This window comes from Frieseomelitta varia, unplaced genomic scaffold (assembly GCF_011392965.1).
Source record: "Frieseomelitta varia isolate USP_RPSP 00005682 unplaced genomic scaffold, Fvar_1.2 scaffold_914, whole genome shotgun sequence".
Lineage (NCBI taxonomy): Eukaryota > Metazoa > Arthropoda > Insecta > Hymenoptera > Apidae > Frieseomelitta > Frieseomelitta varia.
Window position 1 is genome coordinate 1 of NW_025110717.1, and position 22,467 is coordinate 22,467.

The 22,467-nt window shown below is 35.1% G+C and overlaps 2 protein-coding genes across 4 annotated transcripts; one reads left to right on the forward strand and one right to left on the reverse strand.

Annotated features, from left to right (window-relative positions):
- The first annotated feature begins 3,090 nt into the window (after positions 1-3,090).
- On the forward strand, positions 3,091-18,000 carry LOC122537563 (dual oxidase). Of its 2 annotated transcripts, XM_043670815.1 has the most exons (20): positions 3,091-3,380; positions 4,839-4,919; positions 6,710-6,871; positions 8,072-8,259; positions 9,200-9,404; positions 9,463-9,629; positions 10,473-10,709; positions 10,949-11,394; positions 11,646-11,847; positions 12,098-12,424; positions 13,198-13,422; positions 13,536-13,754; positions 14,945-15,148; positions 15,234-15,546; positions 15,735-16,109; positions 16,182-16,399; positions 16,557-17,018; positions 17,197-17,352; positions 17,436-17,564; positions 17,697-18,000. In XM_043670815.1, the coding sequence occupies exons 1-20, from the start codon at positions 3,275-3,277 to the stop codon at positions 17,823-17,825; spliced, it is 4,551 nt and encodes a 1,516-aa protein (XP_043526750.1). In that variant the 5' UTR covers positions 3,091-3,274; the 3' UTR covers positions 17,826-18,000. The 2 variants fall into 2 exon arrangements, with proteins under 2 accessions (XP_043526750.1, XP_043526751.1); XM_043670816.1 differs by lacking the exons at positions 3,091-3,380; positions 4,839-4,919; positions 6,710-6,871 and having other exon boundaries at positions 8,079-8,259; positions 9,193-9,404.
- Positions 18,001-18,388: 388 nt separating this feature from the next.
- On the reverse strand, positions 18,389-21,514 carry LOC122537565 (dual oxidase maturation factor 1). Of its 2 annotated transcripts, none has more exons than XM_043670818.1 (8): positions 21,381-21,514; positions 20,720-20,976; positions 20,363-20,420; positions 20,150-20,284; positions 19,642-19,861; positions 19,311-19,522; positions 18,969-19,161; positions 18,389-18,704 (listed from the first exon to the last, which is right to left on the reverse strand). In XM_043670818.1, the coding sequence occupies exons 2-8, from the start codon at positions 20,882-20,884 to the stop codon at positions 18,524-18,526; spliced, it is 1,164 nt and encodes a 387-aa protein (XP_043526753.1). In that variant the 5' UTR covers positions 20,885-20,976; positions 21,381-21,514; the 3' UTR covers positions 18,389-18,523. The 2 variants fall into 2 exon arrangements, with proteins under 2 accessions (XP_043526753.1, XP_043526755.1); XM_043670820.1 differs by having other exon boundaries at positions 20,720-20,984; positions 21,381-21,471.
- Between the last annotated feature and the right edge of the window lie 953 nt (positions 21,515-22,467).

Below are 22,467 nucleotides of genomic sequence, written 5' to 3' on the forward strand. Positions count from 1 at the left end.
TAACTCGGATACTGTTGATTAATTATCAGCGCAAAGCATTAAAAGCGTAGAGGCCAGTCGAAATCGGCTGAGTTTCGCGCGAAAATCGCGAGATCCGCGAAGTTGGTATCCGACTTCGTATTCTAGTTGAACAAGGCTCTTGAGAATGAGAGGTGCCTATGTACATAACGAAATAACGAAATAACGAATAGATATTTGCAGAAAATATGTCATCGAGAATGATGTATGTATTATGGTTATGAACTTCGACATATTCTACTTCGAACTTTTCTCGACTCTTTTCCGTGTACACGAAATCCTACATGCGAAATATCTTAAGAAAGAATGAGAAGGAACGAATCGAATAAAAGGATGAATGACAGGATGAATGACAACATGACTTTTTGTACAAAGCAGATACAATTTATAAAATAACTACTCGTACGTGGAAGGATTTGAATGTTTGTCATGATATTGAATGGTTTCCTTTTTCTCTTGAACGTGTGAAGTCAATGATGGACAAAAAGAAAACAAGAAATGTTAAATGTGTTGTACCTAACGGTGTGCTCTGGGTGCATTAGAGTGCGAAATTAAAATCATTTTCCTTTCTATACACATGATTTCAAATAAAATACAAGGTGCAAGAATTTCTTTTGTTTTTCTTTTAACCCTCTTTCCTTTACTTCTTTCCATTTTTGATCGTTCTTCATCGTTGTTTGTACCATAGTGACGCATTTTAATTTCAGGTATCCCACAGAACAAAGAGTATATCAAACGGTATACACGAAGACAAGCATTTCTCTGCGCGAATGCGTATAATTTAAAGTCTATTGGCAAACGGTCTGCGGTGATTCATCATCAAAAAATGAAGAAATTTTCTGGAATGGAGCGGCTAAGCAGAGAGAGGAACGATGCTTAGTGTGACATATATACTCTCAATAAGGAACATGTTCGTTTGATCTCCCTCTCGAAATGCAATCGCCTTTGCTAATTGGTGCCAAGGGCGATAAAAATCGCCCGGCTGCCGGAGGAAATCTTTGCGCCAGTTGACGCACTACAGTGCACTTCTTCTTGGAGAAGTTCAATTGTTTTTCTATTAGAGTTAAAACTACTCCAAGATTTTTATTCTTTATTCTTTTCGTAATTCTACTTATTAGATTTATTACTAAAAAATTTCAAAATATAATATATGCTCTATTGCTCAAAGTTGAGTATCGCAGAAGTTACAAACTCTTGAAGCAACTTTAATGTCAAAAGATTACGTTGCTCAATCTTCTTTCCTTTTCTGATCTGTCTTTTACTTTAGGTGGTATAGAATAAAGAAAAGAGACACACCTGTGCAACTATTCCCATAAGCGAACAAAGAACTTGTAATATTATCGTGACTTGTATTATTATTGCGACTATTCTTTCATTGGCAAAATGAAACACCTGTTATATTACGTTTGGTATGATGCTAAGAAATACGAAACGAGAACATGTTTGACTTAACGTTTGATTCTCTGAATGTTCTAAGAATGTTGCTGACGATTCATTTCAAAAGTATCGTAGAAGTGATTTGATTACATGATTTATGGAAGATTCTCATGGAAGATGCTATTTCTAAGGAAATTGAAATACGAGTAATAAAATGATATTTATTGAGAGTCTTTAGTTAGGTATATCTCGTATACTTTGCTATAGAAGAAAACACTGATAGAATTTTAACTTTAAATGATGTATGAAAAAGAATTAATTATAGTATGAACTTTATTTTCAGTTTTTGAAGAAGAAACGGCTGTATATCTGACTTCCATCATTTTTTTTTTCCTCAAAGAAACTAGATGACTTCTAAAGGAATATATAATAGATAGCATATATATGGATTATTCTTCACCCTACTGACTTAGCATAAATGATTCAAGATTTCTAAAACACTTACAAGAAATGAAATTCCAAAGAATTTCCATATTTCAAATCACCATAAAATATTTGAAAATATTTTCATCTGTTAAGTACTTTAGATGCTAACGTATCGGCATCATAGAAGTGGATCATACATACTTTAAATTTAGTACTGGACGAATTATAGAACACTGTGGTTTATATAAATATCAGGTACATATATTTCAATATACTACCAACTTATGCATTTATACTATTCATAGAAATGCCATATTCTTCGAACCACTTACGAGTATCCTCGTGTCAAGGTTACACGTGATGCCCTTCGTTCGTTCTCGATTTCAGCGTCCGGAATCGGAGGAACAGAACGCGGAACGCGCACGAATTCCGGCTAAACGTTGGCGTCACCGGCTGCCAGGATGTTCTGTCTGCCAGAGACGTCCCGTCATCGACCTTGAAACCTCAGGTCGGAGAACCGAGAGAGGTTTCGCCTTGGATAATTGGTGCCGCGAAAACTAGGCCTGCGCCTGCAGTGACGTCGCCAGTTGGTATATGCCGCGACGGTTATATGCAGTAAACGAACCTGCACGAGAGTTGCGGAGACGCAGAGGGCGAAGAAGACGAAGAAGTACGAGCGGCGAAACGGAGAGGGAGAGCAATCGCGAAGACGAAGAAAACGCTTGCGAACGGAAGAGATAGAGCGATAGCGAGAGTGTGTGTGAGAGAGAGAGAGAGAGAGAGAGAGTGAGTGAGAGAGAGAGAGCGCGAGAGAGAGCGAGAGAGAGCGATAGAGCGAGAGTAAGAGGGAAAGAAAAACGTGCTTAATGCAGTGAATGGGAGGGAGAAAGAAAGACAGTGTGGCGCGTTCGCGGTAACGAAACAAATAGGCCGGCGACTTTCACCGTGTATCCAAGAACGGCTTGAACACCACACAGCGAGTACAGGCTGAGCGCTCTTGGCCCAAACCACTCGAGTATGAGGTGTACTCTCGCTCACCAACGTCCTCGCGGGTGGGGGAAATTCTACTTCGAAGCCATCAGACACGAGGCATACCCTGAGAGCCAAGCGAACGGACCTCGATTCTTTTTCTTTCGCCCGTGTCTTGCACGTGTCTCTATTCTTTGCTGTGGCCTCTACGATCACACTGTCCACCGCATGAAAAAGTGTGTTTTCGTCGATCTCTCCAGTTTTCTCCCTCTTTTTCTTTCTCCTCGGGAAAATTGATTAATTCGATTCGTGTCCGTAATCGTCGCGGACCAGAGTGTGTCATCTTGCACGCCTTCATGAACTGTCCCTATTTGAATAGACATGCATCGCCGTGATCGTCAACTCTAAACAGCAAGCATCGAATGGTGATAATTCAGTGACGGCAAAAGAGAACCAAGTGGTGATTGATTAAAGAAATGTACGGATGCGTGTTGTGGATATGTTGAGGATGACACGACGAAGACCACCAGATTCGACATGGATCTACTTGGTAGCCTGGCTGATTTCCATCGTCCTGCCTATCGTGACCGGTACGATTTTTAATCTTTATGATGCTAGATCGTTGCACGCGATCGATTCCGTTACCCGCTTAAGCGAACTTGCAGCGACGAAAGTATACCGAAAGTGAAAATATGGAACATTTTCCAATTAAGAAGGTTTCTTATAATTGTTATTTTATAGTTGAGAGAGCTAGCGAAGCGTCCCTTGATTTTGATATCAGGAATAGGTTTGTCGAATTGACAGCCAACTATAGCTGAGATTAACTCTCGACGTTGATTTGACTTATTCGACAGCACATAAGAAACAAATGGTGATGATTTGAAATTAATTTCTCAACTGGTATCTGAGAATCGTTGGAGATCACAGCAATTTAGTTCAAAATCACTTAATATTCAAGCTTTTAATTTAGTATAATATCATTAGAATCTCTCTATCAAAGGAAACGTAAAATACAACTTGAAAGTACTTTAGTAACTTGGCATTAATTATATATTTATATTAATCTTATTTGATTATGAGTGATTATGATAACTTTGATAACTAAAGATGGAACATTTACAAATGAATTTATGACTCTGGATTAAGTCACATGAATGAATACTGTAGAAGGAGCATAATGATTTTTAGAGAGAGCGAAACGTAAATAATTTTGCGAACAAGTATTTTTCCTGTGATTTTTTAATATTTAATGGTGAAAAATTTCAATTTGAGTACTTTCAACTAAATTAGATCCAATTCATATTCTTCATTGTGTCATTCCTTTAATACTACTCTTTTTTTCTCTCCTAAGGTCTCCGTTTACAATTTAAATGTCTCATTCCCTTCGTAAAATAAGTTAGTTATATTTAATTATTGATAAACGTACAACTTGATCGATCATAAATTAGACCGAGTCTGTTTTAATATCGGATCAATGATTTTATCTATGATTCGTACGTGTAATTTACATGCACAGTTGTCTGTCCGAATAACTATCATTTCACTCATTATACTTCGCTTCTTCGAATTATTCCAGAAACGATTCCGAAAATAGTAGAAACAGACTTAGAATCTTTAGATTTATCAGTTTAAGAAATCAATCGAACAATCGCGAAAAAGAGTCTTTTTTAACAAGCTGGTAATTTCAAGAAACGAACTGAACGATTGCTTCGCGAAAGATTCCAAGAATGATCGAAACATAATTTATTGGAATTGTTTTCGAATTTTTCTCAAGAGATTCATACGTCTAAGAAACAATCCGTAGATTCACAACATATAATCCATTCTATATTGTTTCTCTTTTTTAAATTTACGTAATTCAATGTAACGTGTCTGATTAAAGATTCCAGTTTGTAAATGCGTATACTTGAATCTTTCGGTGACATTCGTTTTCGACTTTAGAAAATTCTACTTCCGTCGAAAGTGATTGGCATTTCTCGATGGAAATTGACACTTTCTTGCCATATTATGATCTTTATGATCCAACGTTTTCTCGTTGTTTATTGCAGGAGTGGCGTACAACTATGCGGATAAACAGAGGTACGATGGATGGTACAACAACCTGGCACATCCTGATTGGGGATCGATCGGCAAGTAGTTTAAATACCATTGCTTTATCATTGCACAGTGGTATAACTTTTCATTTTAAATAGACCGAATTATCATTTAATGACTTATAACTTTTCGATATTTGGCAATCAGGATTTCATTGTTGGAATATATATTATTTTATTATGAAGAGTTGGAATCTTTTCTCAAATTCGTATATTTATATTTTTTTATAAAAAATAAAGAATGCAAAAATGACTAAATTATAATATCTTTGTTTTAAGTTATCATTAAACATACAATACTATACGGAGTATAGGTATTTTTCCATTAAATTAATTTTGGAATAATCGAGAATCTTTATTTTTGTTCAGTTAGAATTAGAATTTTTACCACTGTACGTCGGTGAACATATCACTCTTTTTAAACCTACCCCTTTTCACTTTATACGAATTTTACTTCTAGTATGATACAGTCGAATTAACTTTTAGAGGAATATTGGAAGAACAATGAATATTGATAAAATTTGAGGAAAGTGGAAGAGTCAGAATTTGGACAGTACTTTTTTCATGATCGTTGTTTCATTACGGTTAAATAATATATCGCAAAATTTCGGAAGAAATTGGAAAAAAAATAGGAAGAGACCAAGTTGTTTTGTTTGAATAGTAAATTAAGTGTAAATCAAGGAATGATGTTTTAAGATTTATTTAACAATCAGGAAACTGGAGGAATATTGACATTCATATTCATAGATTTTTAATACATTCAAGGGTATTAATTATGAAAGAAGTAACGCTGAAATACTGAAAGCACGAAGACATTTGTCTAGGAATTCCGAAGGTTTTATTACAATGGTAATTGCCATAATTCAGACAGAAGTAAAAAGAGAATTAATTCCCGTTGTAAATATTTTTATTGACATTGTGATGCGACTCGGATAGCAATTGCCGTGCAAAGCCAATGGCGCGTAGAGTGAAAGGCGAAAAAAGTCGCTATTTTATTTCAATATAGCCAGCAAAAGCTTTACCAGATCTGCCGACAGAAATTTCATGGTTCTTTAAACATGAAAGTCGTTGCCTCTCGATTATTATACTAACACCTATTCTGTTTGACGTGAATGAACAATACCAACTATAATTCAAAAATGAAATGAATCTCGACGAAAAAAAATTAAAATCACGCGAGATCCTCTTTTTTCTATCTCTCTAGACAGGGAAATAATTAAATCTTTTAATAGACAATTTAATTCTGTCGGCGAGGCTTATTTTCTTTTTATAAAACCTATCTTTCTTTTTGTGCTTTAAATATTTATTACGTTTCATGCTAATTTTTGTTTGTGTAAATGACACCATATCTCTCAGTTTTCTTTTCGACGTGTTAACCATCTACTTTCTGACAGAATGCTAATAGTCTAGTCAAACATTTCATCTGGGTTCATTGTTTGTACTAATAGAACAAGGCAAGAGTAATCAATTCTTGATACGATTTCAATGTTCGGTTCTTTTACAAGATTAAAGTATACAATTTATATAATATACGTAATGTAGTAATAATATACAATATAGAATATTGATATAATGTACAATATATATGCTTATTTAATTTTTAACTGGTTGAATTGTAAGTAAATTACAGCAGTTTAAGTTATTTACCTAATTTAACATAGAGAGAACAAAGGAAACATACATTATGATATTGTACTGGAAGTAATAATGATATTAATTGAGAGTTAAATCCTTTTTCTGTTCGAATTTCTCAGTTTTTGGAGTACTTTACTTTATTGTTTATTCTATTAGAAATGATGATGTTGACACGGTTTGTACATTCATAGACAGCAGGCTGATACGAAAGATGCCAGCAGCATATTCTGATGGGGTTTACATGCTAGCTGGCCAGGACAGACCATCTCCAAGGAAGCTCAGTCAGCTTTTCATGCAAGGTGACGATGGTCTGCCATCGGTCAAGAATAGGACAGCATTATTCGCCTTTTTCGGTAAAAATCAACTACATCAATACATTTCATCATTTTAGTATGGCATCATTAATAGTAAGTGTTACTTCACTATTGTGATGTAATAAGAAAACTAAATTATAATAGACAATCTTTTCCACAGAAAAGATACTCATTCAATGTCCAAATTCTATTTCATTTTTCTTTAATCAAAGAAATTCATGATTTCATGACAAGTAGACAAGAATGTCGACATGTAATGATAATTCACTCAGAATCCAGTCTAAAAAATATCTTGAATGAATTTGGTAAAGTAGATGGAACAGTATGTAGAAGCAAGGGAATTATTGTCGCTGACAGTGTACGCATTCGAATACCTGTATCACGTTGTTGCGCAAACAGCGTAAGGTGTCCGGGTGTCGGAATAGAACCGGGTGCAAGGAACTTTTTGATCCACTTTTCACGTAAAATGTTCCGTATAATGTATAGCGAATGGTTCACTTTGTCCCAAATAATTCCAGAGTTATTCAAAATAGAGGAATATCAATTGATAATTAATGCAGTTTCAGGAATTGCTGAGTGATGAAAAGAGAAATCTAATAACAATTGATATGTTGATGATTTATATAAATTCATATTTTTCTAAAATTAACAAAATTACTCAGTTTACTACTTTTTACTCTGTTAATGATATTATAATTATTTAAAATGCAAATATGTATAAACATATTCGCAGTCTGTCAATAAGAATAGTGATTTTATTAAATTGGTTGTTGCGATGATCTTTTGAAATAACTCGAATTGAGAAAAGTTTCAAGGAATTCAAAAAACTGGACTAAATTAAGAAAAAAAAGGAATCAAAATTCTGAACTTAAACTAAATTAGGAAAACTCAAGATTTTAATCAAATGGTATTAAAAAACACAAAATCCGAAAGAACTGGTCCTCCAGATAATTCGAGGGAAACGTGCTCGACCTCACGTCCTCGATTCAGTTCCGAAAACCGTGCGTTAAACGCCGGTCGGAACTGGGACGAAGGAAAGCGCGGTCGATTCTCGAAAAAGAGGTGAAAAGTAAAAACTGTGTCAGTCTCCTGAATTCCATCCGTGTCGATTAGCGTACGTGGCGAAACCTTCGTCGACGGAAGCGATCATTCGAGAACCGGTCGCGCGTTGCAATTCACTTCCTTGAGAAGTGGAACCTCGAATGATCTTCATTAATGCTGCGTACGGAACGATTTCAGGGCAGCTGGTCACGTCGGAGATAATCATGGCCAGCGAAAGTGGCTGCCCAATAGAGTATCACCGAATCGACGTGGACAAATGCGATCCGGTTTTCGACAAGGAGTGCCAAGGTAACAAGTACATTCCCTTCCGTCGAGCGGATTATGATCGGCAAACCGGGCGCAGCCCTAATAGCCCTCGTGAACAGGTAATTTCTCGCTCTCTCTGATAGTTGATTTAATAAGATGTGTAAAATTTCAAATATTTGGAACAGAAAGGGAAGGATCTCGATCAGTTTATTTGTTAGAATTGAATCATTTTTCTAATATATGTCGTATCCATGTCCAATTATTATTGTGTACGTAAACTTGTCGGATAATAAATAGTTTATGTAATTGGAATTCATTCATTCCCTTTCAACTACAGTGATGTCATCTATATAGATTCATATAAATTGATGGAAAAATATCTTTAAAACTCCAGGCAACGTTTCTAACAACAGGAGACGAGTGTAAACCAGTTATTTATAATGATGGAGAAAGTAATGATCATTAAGAACTGCGTATGTTGTTTCTTACGCTTTCATCCGGCGTATCTTATAATTGCGTCAACTGTTAAAGCGTATCGAACATTTTTCACGAGAAAACGTGTCACATGTGTGACACGAAACCGTTTTATACCAGCAGAATCTCTCATTTATTTTAATTATTTTTTACATTTCTGTATCAAGGCTATTCCTATGAGTAATGCTACTTGTTTTTTAAGAATTGAGAATGCGTCACTTATTGATTACCAAAGTACTTATATCATTTAATAATTCAATTATTTAATCATTTAATTATTTAATTTAATAATTCTTAGATACAAAATTTGATATACACATATTTTCAATTATAAGATTTAACAAAATCTTCCAATGTGCAATAAAGCTCCAAAAATTATCTAAAATTAATTAAAATTATTTAATGCACAACTTTGCGAAATATTCCGAATATAAAGTTTCATAAGGAGTACAAAATTTTCTAAATATAATGTTGTAAAATGTATTTACATGATCTTTAAATGTAATATTTGTTTGAACATAAGACTTTCGTTCAGATATTGGGAAATAAGTCGCGAAAAGTAGCTCTGAATACGTGAGGTTGCAGATAAACAAAGTGACGAGCTGGATCGACGGTAGCTTCATTTATTCGAGCAGCGAAGCATGGACGAACACGATGAGATCTTTCAAAAACGGCAGCCTATTGATGGAGCCTACGAGGAATTTTCCTGTGAGGAACACGATGCGTGCTCCACTTTTCAATCATGCTGTTCCACACGTTATGAGAATGCTCAGTCCCGAACGTCTTTATCGTGAGTTCGATATTTTTTTCATTCGTGCGTGATTCTCACTATGAAAAATCGTTTTCAGTCCTTGGCGATCCACGAACGAATCAGCATCCTCCCTTATTGGCTCTTGGAATATTGTTTTATCGGTGGCACAATGTGGTTGCCGCGCGAATACAACTGGAGAATCCAAATATGTCTGACGAAGATATCTTTCAGAAAGCAAGGCGTATTGTTATAGCAACGCTTCAGGTTCGTTCATTGCTATGCAAAGTTATAAAAATAAAATGTTCAGATTGTAATACTCATTCTGATATAATCTAATAAATTTCTAATAAATGATTGTTTAGGTTCTCTTGTTTAGCTGGGTTCACTAAAATATGAATTTGTATAAACATAACAATTACTATGCGTACCCATGACCTTTTATTATCCACAACCTGCAAATGTATCTAGTTGAATGAATTTGAAAATTGTGAACTGTTGGATCGAAACATTTTTTAATTCTAAGTTTATTTTTAAAATTTTTATTTAAATTTAATTTAGACACAATTGAATTTTGATTGACTTGAAATATGTTGGCTAAATTTTTGTTCATTTTATTCAAACATATGATCATTCATTTCAAAAGATCAATTATATCTTCTGCAATCTTATTTGAAATTTTCTTACAATTTTATAGATTGTTATTAAATATAAATAGATAAAGATGATCAGTATAGGATAATACATATTAATTAACAGCATTTAACTTAATTACAATAAAATATAGATGTAATACATCCTTTCTATACAAATTGTCACCCCGCTATCGTCATTACAAGTAATGCTATATCATAGCCGTGTAATTATACACCGTTACCGTAACCCGATACACATACTATTATAATTTCATACTATTTCACTAGTTCCTTTATAAAATTGTCACATCGTTTAGACATATTCTGTTATACTATTTATTTACTCCATTATTTGACACTTTTTATGAATAGAACAAAATTCAAACACATTGTAAGCCATTTAATAAATAAGTCTGATTTTTTTAAGAATTGAACTTAAAATAATACATGCTTGTTCCTTTTTCTTACATTACAGAATATTATCTTGTACGAGTATCTTCCGGTACTTTTGAATGAAAATCCGCCATCGTACACAGGATACAAACCAGATTTACATCCTGGAATCAGTCACATATTTCAGAGCGCAGCTTTTCGTTATGGACACACGTTGATACCACCAGGATTGTATCGTCGAGATGAAAACTGCGAGTATAGAAGAACTAATACCGATCAGCCTGCGATCAGACTTTGTTCCACATGGTGGGATTCTAATGTAAGTGATACATTAAACTAGATGATTACTTTAATTATGAATATAATTTTATGATATATAATAATTTCCAATAATTTCCAGTAAATTTTAATTTCTATTAATTTCCAATATTCTAAAATATTCTAAATGTCATGTCAATTATAATACTTCAATCTTTAATATTTTAATTTCAAAAAAATTTATATTCTTATACATAAAATTTTTTCATATTTATTTTAATTACATTTTCTTCTTTTTAGGAAATTTTAACTAACAGCACAATCGAAGAACTTCTCATGGGCATGACGTCGCAAATAGCTGAGAAAGAGGATAATTTGCTTGGAACTGACATTAGAAACAATTTATTTGGGCCTATGGAATTCTCAAGACGAGACTTAGGAGCCTTGAACATTATGCGAGGAAGAGATAATGGTCTCCCAGATTATAATACAGCTAGGGCACACTTCAAGCTACCTCGTAAGAAAACTTGGAACGAGATTAATCCGGAATTATTTAACAAAAATCCCTCGTTACTGCGCACGTTAGTCGAAATCCATTCGAATAATTTAAACAACATGGATGTTTACGTTGGTGGAATGCTGGAATCTAGCGCTGGGCCAGGAGAACTCTTCTCAGCTGTGATTAACGAGCAATTCCTTCGTTTAAGAGATTCTGACAGATTTTGGTTCGAAAATGAAGAGAATGGGTATGTGATAAATTGATGAAAATTGTATTAGAATTATAGTGTCTAAAGTAAAATGAAATTAGAAATATTTAGCAACTTTATGAAGTTCATTGGATATAACAAAATTTTGTTCTACATTATGATTTATTAAGAAAAAAAATTAGTAACTATTAGTGAATTGATTTATGTTAAAACTCAATGTAGAATTGACTTGACAGAAACTGAATGCAGAATTGTGCATTAAATTTTATATTATATACTCTGTTTTCTAGAATTTTTACAAAAAGCGAAATAGCAGACATCCGTCGCGTAACTCTGTGGGACATAATCGTAAATGCGACAGGTATACCACCAGACGTTATTCAAAAGAACGTGTTCACTTGGAAAGAAGGAGATCCTTGCCCTCAGCCTTATCAACTCAACTCGACAATGTTAGAACCTTGTGTTCCATTACAACGTTACGATTATTTCGAGGTGATTGTCATTTGCAATATATTATTATTAAATTTTTAGCTTCTACTTCTCTTCAAACACTTGTAAAATCACTGTAATCCAGACTTCAACCAGTTTTGATCAATTTCAACACCTCGCCATATCTCTTCCATCGACAGGCTATTATACAATGTTACCCAATACAAAACTATGTTCCTGGAACTTCACGTTTCCCTCGTGCTACCCTATATGTACAAACTCAGAAACCTACTGTGTATCAACTCCATTGCAGGGAAGCGAGCTGGTGTACATATACGCGTGTGTTTTTCTGGGTTTTGTGCCGATTCTTTGCGCCGGCGCCGGATACGGTTTGGTCAAGCTGCAAAATCGACGAAGAAGACGATTGAAAATCCTCCAAGAAGCGATACAAAAAAGGAATGATGGCAAAATCTGCGTGGACAAGATGATCGTGCGCGAGTGGTTGCACGCGAATCATCGCCGTCTGGTCAAGGTGAAATTCGGGCCGGAAGAGGCTCTGCACATCGTCGATCGCAAGGGAGAGAAACTGCGCACGTTCGACTTCAACGACGTGAACACGGTCACGATGGAAGAATCGCAGGTGATTGCAGCAAAATTTTACATTTTACTTTGGAAATTTCGAAGGAGGATCTTGATCGAGAAATCTCGCGATGAAACTGCGCGATTGCTTAATGCGAGCGTGTGGTATAGAGCATTATAAACGGAGAAGGATCGGCTTCTCCGATTGGTTCATCGAATTCAACGGACCGGGCTGATATACGAAACTCGCTTCCACGCTTTCGCGCGCTTAAAAATGTTTCTTGCTTCATAGGATGAAATTGCTTATTGTTAATATTAGAGGAACGTTACATATTTTAATGCTAATTATCAATGTTGTATATTTCTCTAATGCTAAATATAACGTTGCATATTCTTTTAATATTGCTTAACATTCGAATTATTCAAAAAACATTTATAGATTTACAAACGATTTTTGAAGATTCTTCTTTTACGAAAGCTTGTGATTCTATTAGTTCATTTTTCTGCAACATGCAAACTGTACTTCCGTTAATAAAATACAAGTCAGAATCTATGAAAAGATTTGTTTTATTTGTTACATATTATTATAACAAATACTACATCTTGGATACTTCGTACATTGTGATCATCATTTCTCTGGCTTCAAATATCAACATACGTGTATAAAAATCTGCAGTCTATTTAAACTATTTTTGTTAAAAATTGTCCAGTGCGTAATTCTCTAGTTATTTATTAAATAGACATAGATATACAGTAGCTAGGACTCTTTTAATGTGCCTGTGTGTACAACAATATTTGAATTGACATTATACATACAATTATACATATATTTAGGAAAACGAGAATGGTCATCGTAAGGCGTTGGTTCTGTTACGGATACCACGGGACTACGACCTTGTCCTTGAACTGGATTCGCTGGCCTCGCGTAGAAAGTTCATTGCGAAACTGGAGGCATTTCTGGCATCCCATAAAAAGCACTTCACTCTGTCCCAAGTGAGTAGGGACATTATGCTTGCAAAAGCGGAAACGAAGGAACGACGTCAAAAGAAACTCGAACAGGTATTTCCCTTGTATTCTCAACTCGAGTTTCGATTTCTATTATGCTTCTTAAGGTATCAATATACGACTTCCTGCCTCGTTAACTATGCAACGCTTTTTCCTTTTTCCGATAGTTCTTCAGGGAAGCTTACGCTTTAACGTTCGGTTTACGGCCTGGTGAAAGGCGGCGACGATCCGAGGATAGCGACAGCGGTGAGGTCGTTACTGTTATGAGGACGTCACTTTCTAAAAGCGAATTCGCCAGCGCGCTTGGAATGCGTGCAGACGCCGTTTTCGTGAAGAAAATGTTTAATATAGTCGATAAAGACAGAGACGGTCGCATTTCGTTCCAGGTAAAAGATGTTGAACTTGAGCTTTTAGGAAATTTATGTCCCAGCTTTTGTATCTTATCCTATCTGAACTGACGAGTTTCAAGTTTTTCTATTATTCACTTTGCTATATTATAGTCTTCTTTTCTTAGAGTCGCTATAAGTTACTTTAAATTGAAAATTATATTTATATAAGCATTTGGTTAATTCAATGTGGCTACATTGTCATAGCTTTCACGTAGTAAACATGATAGTTTAAATTTTACATTGAGAATGTTGCCATATATATTGCTTTAGTGTTTCAGAAAGTTTTGCTAATATATTTACAGTAACGTACAATAAGGGACAATTGTCCAAATACTAATTATTTTAAATACTTGCGAGAGAAGAAGTAAGATGTTCAATATAAGATAAACTAATGGTTATTGAGCGTTCGAATTATAAGTCGGTCCTTATATATCTCCTTTGTATCTATTTCCCGTCAAAGGTTCGGATTTTTGACAATTACCTCACTGCGTTCTGGGTCTACGTTGTTAGACGACACACATTTATGACACTACTGAGTCGTGTCCCCTACAATTGCAACTATTAAGATTTATTTTCTACAAAAAAATTGAATGTGTGTGTTTTTTTATATCCAATATTAAGAATGCAAGAAATTTTAAGTATAAAAATATATTTGAAAAATATATAATAAACTACGAATTTTTGAAATCTTTATCGCGGAGATTTTGAGTAATTCCTAAAAATAAGGAAACGATAATATTGTATATATTACACAGGTTACGACACTACTTTACTATTATCTTCATCATTCATGTTGCGATATGAATTTTAAACGAGTTTCTCTGACTAATCGGTACTTCCAGTTGGTAAATTTCTCCTTTCTATTTGAGGCCAAGCGTTAGGTCATTAATGTATATAAATATTGTACGAAATTAAAAATTGATTTAAACAATAAGTAATTTAAAAATTGAAGAGAAATGAATAAAAAGTTACTTATACTTTGTGACTGGAAAAGTTGATTAAAAATTTTTCAAATTTAGTATCAAGTTTCGAAGGCTATGTTTGTGACCACAAGAAATTATGCGAATAAAATGATAAAAGAAACTAAAAATTCCTTCTAACTAATATCTTAAGCTAATATCAAATAATGTTAATAACATTAATGGCATTAATATTAAACAATCAAATCAAATATATCTTCATTTTAGGAATTTTTGGACACTGTTTTGCTATTCTCTCGCGGAAAAACTGAGGATAAATTAAGAATTATCTTCGACATGTGCGACAAGGACAGTAATGGAGTTATCGACAAAGAGGAATTGTCAGAAATGCTCAGATCTTTGGTAGAAATCGCACGCACAACCAGCCTATCCGACGATCATGTCACGGAATTGATAGATGGAATGTTCCAAGTAAACTTTCAACTCTAAAACAGATCGTCGTTAAATTATCCGTATCGAAAAGTAGAGATTGCATCTCGAAAACAATTTATTTCAGGACGCTGGACTGGAGAGAAAGGATTACCTCACGTATAACGATTTCAAGCTGATGATGAAAGAGTATAAAGGTGATTTCGTGGCGATCGGTCTCGATTGCAAAGGCGCAAAGCAGAATTTCCTCGATACATCGACAAACGTAGCCCGCATGACGAGTTTCCATATTGATCAACTTCCACCAGAGGATTCAAAGACGTGGGCTCAAAAACAGTGGGACGCTGTTTCAACATTTCTCGAGGAGAATCGACAGAATATTTTCTACCTGTTTGTTTTCTATGTCACAACCATCGCTTTATTCGTTGAAAGATTCATTTGTAAGTTTCTTTAGTTGTTATGATACCAAAAGTATCAAATTGATTAAAATAGTTGAATTAGAATAGTTTTTAATTTATACTTTGTTTGATAATTGAGAGGCTTTCTGAAGAAACAAGTTGTAGTATGTTAATATACTACTATAGTTAATATTTGTCACAAAATGTCATAAATGATCTCTAAATTTCAGATTATTCCTTTATGGCTGAACACACGGATCTGAGGCACATTATGGGAGTTGGAATCGCCATAACCAGAGGATCTGCAGCAGCCTTGTCATTTTGTTACAGTCTACTACTTTTAACCATGTCACGCAATCTTCTGACCAAACTCAAAGAATTTTCTATTCAACAATATATCCCTCTCGATTCTCATATTCAGTTTCATAAAATTGCTGCGTGCACCGCGTTATTTTTCTCTGTTTTGCATACAGTGGGACATATGGTGAATTTTTATCATGTCTCTACTCAACCATTAGCTCATCTTCGTTGTCTGACCAGCGAAATTAGTTTTCCAAGCGATGCCCGGTTGACAATATCATTTTGGCTTTTCAGAACAGTAACAGGTAATTATTCAATTTGATAAATTACTTAATAATCACCAAAATATTTTAACTAATATTAAATTATTGTTACAGGTTTAACTGGAATCCTACTGTTCATTGTAATGACGATTATTTTTGTCTTTGCTCATCCAACTATTCGTCAGAAAGCGTACAAATTTTTCTGGTCCACGCATAGTTTATATGTAGTATTATATGCGTTGTGTTTAATACACGGCTTGGCACGATTGACCGGTTCTCCACGATTCTGGATCTTCTTCGTTGGACCAGCCATTATTTATTCCTTAGACAAGGTTGTTTAGAATGATTATCTTTTTATACTTTTATTTTTATTTTATTAGCATATTATCATATTATTTAATTTTCTAATTTTATTATCCAATTTTTCTATATAAACAATATTTTCAAAATCAATGAAATACATTTCACATTATTATTATCGGTTTCAAGGTTGTAAGCCTTCGTACCAAATACATGGCGCTAGACATCATCGAAACGGAACTGTTGCCATCGGACGTGATTAAAATCAAATTCTACAGGCCACCGAATTTGAAATATTTATCTGGCCAATGGGTCCGCCTTTCCTGTACCGCGTTTAGATCGAACGAGTTTCATTCGTTCACCCTGACTTCTGCGCCGCACGAAAATTTCCTCTCGTGTCACATTAAAGCACAAGGGCCGTGGACTTGGAAATTGCGTAATTACTTCGATCCCTGCAACTACAACCCGGAGGACGAACATCCGAAAATAAGAATAGAAGGGCCGTTTGGTGGTGGTAATCAAGATTGGTACAAGTTCGAGGTCGCTGTGATGGTTGGCGGTGGTATCGGTGTCACTCCTTATGCTTCCATGTTGAACGACCTTGTGTTTGGAACCTCTACGAATAGATACTCTGGTGTCGCTTGTAAAAAGGTAGTTGTAACTGATTTTTATTATAATCAGTAGACTGCGCATTTACAAGAAATTTTGAAATTGTAAAATTAGAAATTGTAGAGGTGACTGATCTCTGTTAATACAGAAAAAAATGTTGTTTAACATTTTATATATTTTCTGTAGTTAATATGTTGTGTCCCTGTGTTATTAAATTTAGGTTTATTTCCTGTGGATCTGCCCTTCTCACAAGCATTTCGAATGGTTCATCGACGTATTGAGGGACGTCGAAAGGAAAGATGTTACAGACGTGTTAGAAATTCACATATTTATTACGCAATTCTTTCACAAGTTCGATCTACGTACAACCATGCTGGTAAGCTGTGGAACAATTGTAATGCTTGTGAAATTGTTCCTCTGTTACATAAACACAAGTTGAGTGATATTTCTCTGTTGCAGTATATTTGTGAAAACCATTTCCAGAGGCTATCCAAGAAAAGCATATTCACGGGTTTAAAGGCGATAAATCACTTTGGCAGGCCGGATATGACTTCGTTTTTAAAGTTTGTTCAGAAAAAGCACAGCTACGTAAGTTTTCGAATTATTTTCGTTTATTTGTTAGCTCAGAAATTAAAATTAAACATTTTTTAACAATTAAATATTTTCAAAAAATTTTAGATGCTGTTAACGAATTAAAATGTGTATTAAATACTGTCGTAGGTCAGTAAGATAGGAGTATTTAGTTGTGGGCCACGTCCTCTAACGAAGAGCGTGATGTCATCCTGCGACGAAGTGAATAAAGGTCGCCGTCTGCCGTACTTTATTCACCACTTCGAGAACTTTGGCTAGTCTGATCTATATTACTTCGAGAACAAGAAGAACGATGGACTCTATCGTGAATCTCATGCAATTTTATCAAGTGTACATATTTATGCGCTTACCGGGCGTCCCTTAATTTATATAACAAGTATTATATTTCTTATTTATGATTGTGAAAGAACGAAAGAAGTATTTTTTTCTTTAACTGACGTTTGAAAAAAATCAGTATTATGAATGTCAACCGTGTGTGATGCGACATTGATAAGCAGAACTGATTAATTTAAACGATTTCTAAGATCATTATCCTGAAACTATATATCTCCTTATCAAATACTTTTTCAATCGCTTGAGGATCGAATTCATACTACTAAATATAATAATATTTATGATGACGAGGTGATTACAAATACGAGAAGGTTCTAAATTTCATCCCTAATAATTATAAACAGGTCAAAATTGTAAATTACGTCACGTAAATTAAGTTGTCATTTATTAATTGCCAATTAATTTGAGAAGAAGTCAATTTAGATTTCAGACTGTGTCCTCAAACGGTTAAAGAATTCAGTTTATCAGGAAAATTAAGAATGAACATGTTATAAATCAATATTTATTCCCTTCCTTTCTCCATAGGAGTTCTGGGCCTGAGTTTACAGTTTTAAGTAAACTTCTATTAAACTATATCGAAGAATTTACTAACAATAGATTGTTAAATAATAATTATAAAGAAATCAGGCATTAACTGGTCTACGTGAAGACGATGGAAATGGATAGGACCAGTTGCTCTTCGTCGAATCTTCGTTAGATTCATGGTGAAACTCTGACGATTCGTGCGACGTGTATCCTCGATTTATCACACCTTGTGTCTCTTCCTTGGTATCGTGTCTGTTTTGCAATTTCGACGACAACTGACTGAAACAACATAAATTCCAAATCCATTTAATAAATTCTAAAACTCTGTCGTATTTAAAACTCTGCTGTGATTCTAGATATTATTTTATAAATTTCATTCTGATTTTGTTTTCAAATCCGAAAGCAACAGCCATAGTTCCTTCGAATTTAAGAGATTTGTTAATGATAGAAAATCTGTAACTGGATTGAGAAAGATTGAAAAAAAAAAAAAAACGCAGCAGGGTTAACACGCAATATATAAAAATATATGAATTAGAATAGAACCTTATTATACGATCACCAAATGAATCCTCAATTTTAGGTCTCCGCCTGATATTCCTTGTATCGAAACTCTCCTCTATGATGACGTGCCTGTCGTACGGTGTATCGTAATCAACCTCCAATATGGTGGAGAATTGATGAGGAAAAATCATATCTATCGCTGTAATCACCACTCCAGCGAACATGCATCCGATACCTAGAAAAATTCACTACCTGAAGAATTTTTCCTCTTATTATAAATTTAAGGACTGACTTTGCGTTAATGCAGTATTTCATTTTGACTTTCAATATCCAATAACGTTGCATTTACACGTGATTAGAATTAAAGATAAAAAAAACACTAACCAGCTAACAAAACAAGCCAATAATTCCATCCCAGGTTAAATGCAAGAATGGAACCTTCGATGTGCGCGATGAGAGGTTCGCAAGGTAAAAGTGCCCAGTAGATTAAATTGGTCAGGAGCATACATATCCCGGTGAAGATCATACCGTAGGCGCCATATCGTGGCACGACTATTAATAACAGATTCATCATGATCCAAGAGGCAAAGGACGTCCTAGAAAAAAAAAAGGAAGCAATTAGTCAACGTATAAATAAAAAAAAAGAAAGACACAGTCAGGACAAGAGAATGAATTAAGCGTGACTCAATGCCAAAAGTATTTTCTCGAGGCATACCAGAGCATCAGTGACGCGTAGTAGCCAGCTTGTCGATACTTGCTTCCCCACGAAAAACCTTCTTGATGAAGGCTGAAGTATTCGGCTAGAGAAACTATAGGAAACGGTGCACCCTGGTTCAATGCTTGCTTGAACGCGCTCGTCATCTCTCCGGTACTCCTCCACCAGAATCTTTCGTTATATTCTACATCATCCATTGGATTGTCGCTGCTTGGTAGCACTTTGCGTGGGAATTATTAAAAGAATGAAAGAAGAATCACTTACGAAATCAAGGTTTTTAAATATCAAACTATTTGTAAATTGTAATGTAGTGAATTATTGTACGAGTTTCAGGGAATAATAGAGAAATTACTCCGTTAAAGTAAGCATTGCTATAAACAGTTGATCCTATCATATAAGAACTGAAACCAATCATTTGCAATTCATAATTGAGAAAGTGACCTCGAGTAGACAATTGAGCCTCGACGTACGACAGGCGGCTGGCAAATTCATTATTAGCTTAACTTACGCCTATACGTAATGTTTATGTGCATCAAGCCAATGTATCCTCCTATTTCAGCAGTGGTCTTCTGTTTGGAGAATGCGCTGTACGTGCTGACGATGGTCGCGGAACTGGTGTGCCAGGATGATCCATACTGAGCGACTGCAATCGTGCAAAAAGAGTCAGATATGTAGTTCAACAAGAGAAAAGTCGGTTAATTGCGAGCAAAATGGACTAAACCTTGGATTGACGCTCCGACGAAAAGGCTCAAGGTCACCGTAAGGAACGTGCTAACACGCTGTGCAATCAGGAAACATTCATAATTATACCAATAACTAAACAACTAAACAATTATACATATATATATAATTAAATCATTAATCAAAGAATGAGACTTTAACTCCTTTCTTGCGGGTATAAAAGAATTTATATTAACTTGAAATCAGCAAGTATTATGCTAATAAAAACATTGTTACTCTGATATATATAAGTTGGTAATCATAACGAATAAATCTTTCTGATCTATCATTTTGTGATTTCACATGGCATTAAAGAGGGTTAAAGAATAGGTAGAAAAAAAAAAAAGAAAGTACTGACCTCCTTTCGTATTCCAGGAAATATGACGAGGAACGCGGTGAAGATGGTGCCGAAGATGACAAATACTATCACCAGAGGAACATCACCCGTCACAGGTGTACGATTACTGTAACTGTATAAAGTTGGCCCTCCGTCAATGCGGAAAGCATCGAACCATCCCTTCATCCTTTCAGTCGGATCTTCGAGTATTTCTCGACCCTGAGGGAACCGGCCAGTTCCGGTTCTCCTTGCAGACCACTTGGCATCAGCGGCTCTCCCTGAATATCTCCATCAAATATACACACGTAACAGAAAACAAATCAGTTCCTTAGCTCGTTTTCAAATCAAACTTCACTGTTCTTAGGAAATCTTTTGGCTTACTTTTGGAAAGCTCTTTACAAATATCATAAAAGAATCATAGATGATTTCTCTTTTCAGTTTCTTCTAACTCACTGAATTGCAAATTCTATGTAGTTTTAAATTTCAATGAACAAGTGACTAAAAGAATTTATCATAGTAAGTACTCGACTCTAGATATTTTACATATTCTCGCATTTCGGCAACTTCTAGGCCGTCTAATGATCACAGTAGGGTTTTAAATTATATTTGAGCAAGATAGCAATATAAAGTAGTATATACTATCTATAGTATAAAGTCAAAGTTTCTAAGAAATGTTGTGTACCTTAGGTCGCCACGCTCTGGCTACCAGCGTCCAAGGACGATTATTGTGAAAGAATAGTGCAGGATGCGAGCACCTGTGCGGTGAACATGGATGGTTCGAAGGCAGCTCGAGCACTAAGAACCACAGTAGGTTAACGGGTCTTCGAAAGCGATCTCCAGCCATGGAGTAGAGGGGACCGTGAGTCTTGATTACGTTTAAGAGGGGAGTATTGAAAGAGAAAGAACGGAGGAGAACAGGTGGGGCGGATTCTCGATGGAGACGGTTACATACTGGTCTCGAAGCAGTGGAGATGAAGAGAGACTAAAAGGTGTTGTTGATCAGCTGGGCCAGGAAAACGCAGCTCGAGCGGAGAGCTGCACGTCTGGTGCGTTTTATTTCGGCGGATCTGCGATCGATGATCCCGGATGACGACACGAGACGTGACACGTGAGCGTGGATCGCGCGGCATGCCCGATGGCACGCAGGAGACTTCGATGGCTGCACAGACGGTGACGTTTACCACTTGGTTCCCCGTGAATATTTTTCGTGCTTCGTCACACGTTACACTTGAAATAAGTTCTGGTTAACAGGAGAAGTATTTAAGTAGTAATTTAGTTGAAGATGAGATTAATTCATTGAGGATCAAGTTTTACGATGCGAAGGAAAGCAAATATTTGAGCTTTAATTTATAATTGTAAAAGTGGATCCACGTTTTATAATAATATACAAGATTTAGTTTTTAGTTTTATAGAGAGAATTATCAACGAAACAGATTAATTAAACTACTGTGGAATGACTTATCAACATTTTATTTGTAAGAATTTAAATTTGAAAAAAAGGACTGTGAATATTGTTGCAAATATAGACTTGGTATCTGACGAAAAAGATACGACCTACTCTGGACTATTTTTAGCGCATTTTGATGCTTATAGTGATAAAGTATATTTAGATAAGTATATTATTAATTTATTATTTAATTGAACGACAAGTATATTTATGTTTTTTTTATCCAGGTAAATTATTGATGTTTCAGATCATAAAAAATGGCACATTTTTATAATTTTACTTATCATACAAGAAAAGAGTAGCACAAATTGTTAAATTCCAA

Bases quoted from the DNA above. Each gene is read 5' to 3' on its own strand.
- LOC122537563 (XM_043670815.1), top strand. From the start codon at position 3,275: ATGCGTGTTGTGGATATGTTGAGGATGACACGACGAAGACCACCAGAT. The intron at 13,755-14,944 runs GTAAAAGATGTT...TCTTCATTTTAG, and splicing joins ACGGTCGCATTTCGTTCCAG to GAATTTTTGGACACTGTTTT. The intron at 17,565-17,696 runs GTAAGTTTTCGA...ATACTGTCGTAG, and splicing joins TTCAGAAAAAGCACAGCTAC to GTCAGTAAGATAGGAGTATT.
- LOC122537565 (XM_043670818.1), bottom strand. From the start codon at position 20,884: ATGAAGGGATGGTTCGATGCTTTCCGCATTGACGGAGGGCCAACTTTA. The intron at 20,421-20,719 runs GTCAGTACTTTC...CTGATTGCACAG, and splicing joins TTCCTGGAATACGAAAGGAG to CGTGTTAGCACGTTCCTTAC. The intron at 19,862-20,149 runs GTAAGTTAAGCT...TCCCACGCAAAG, and splicing joins CATAAACATTACGTATAGGC to TGCTACCAAGCAGCGACAAT.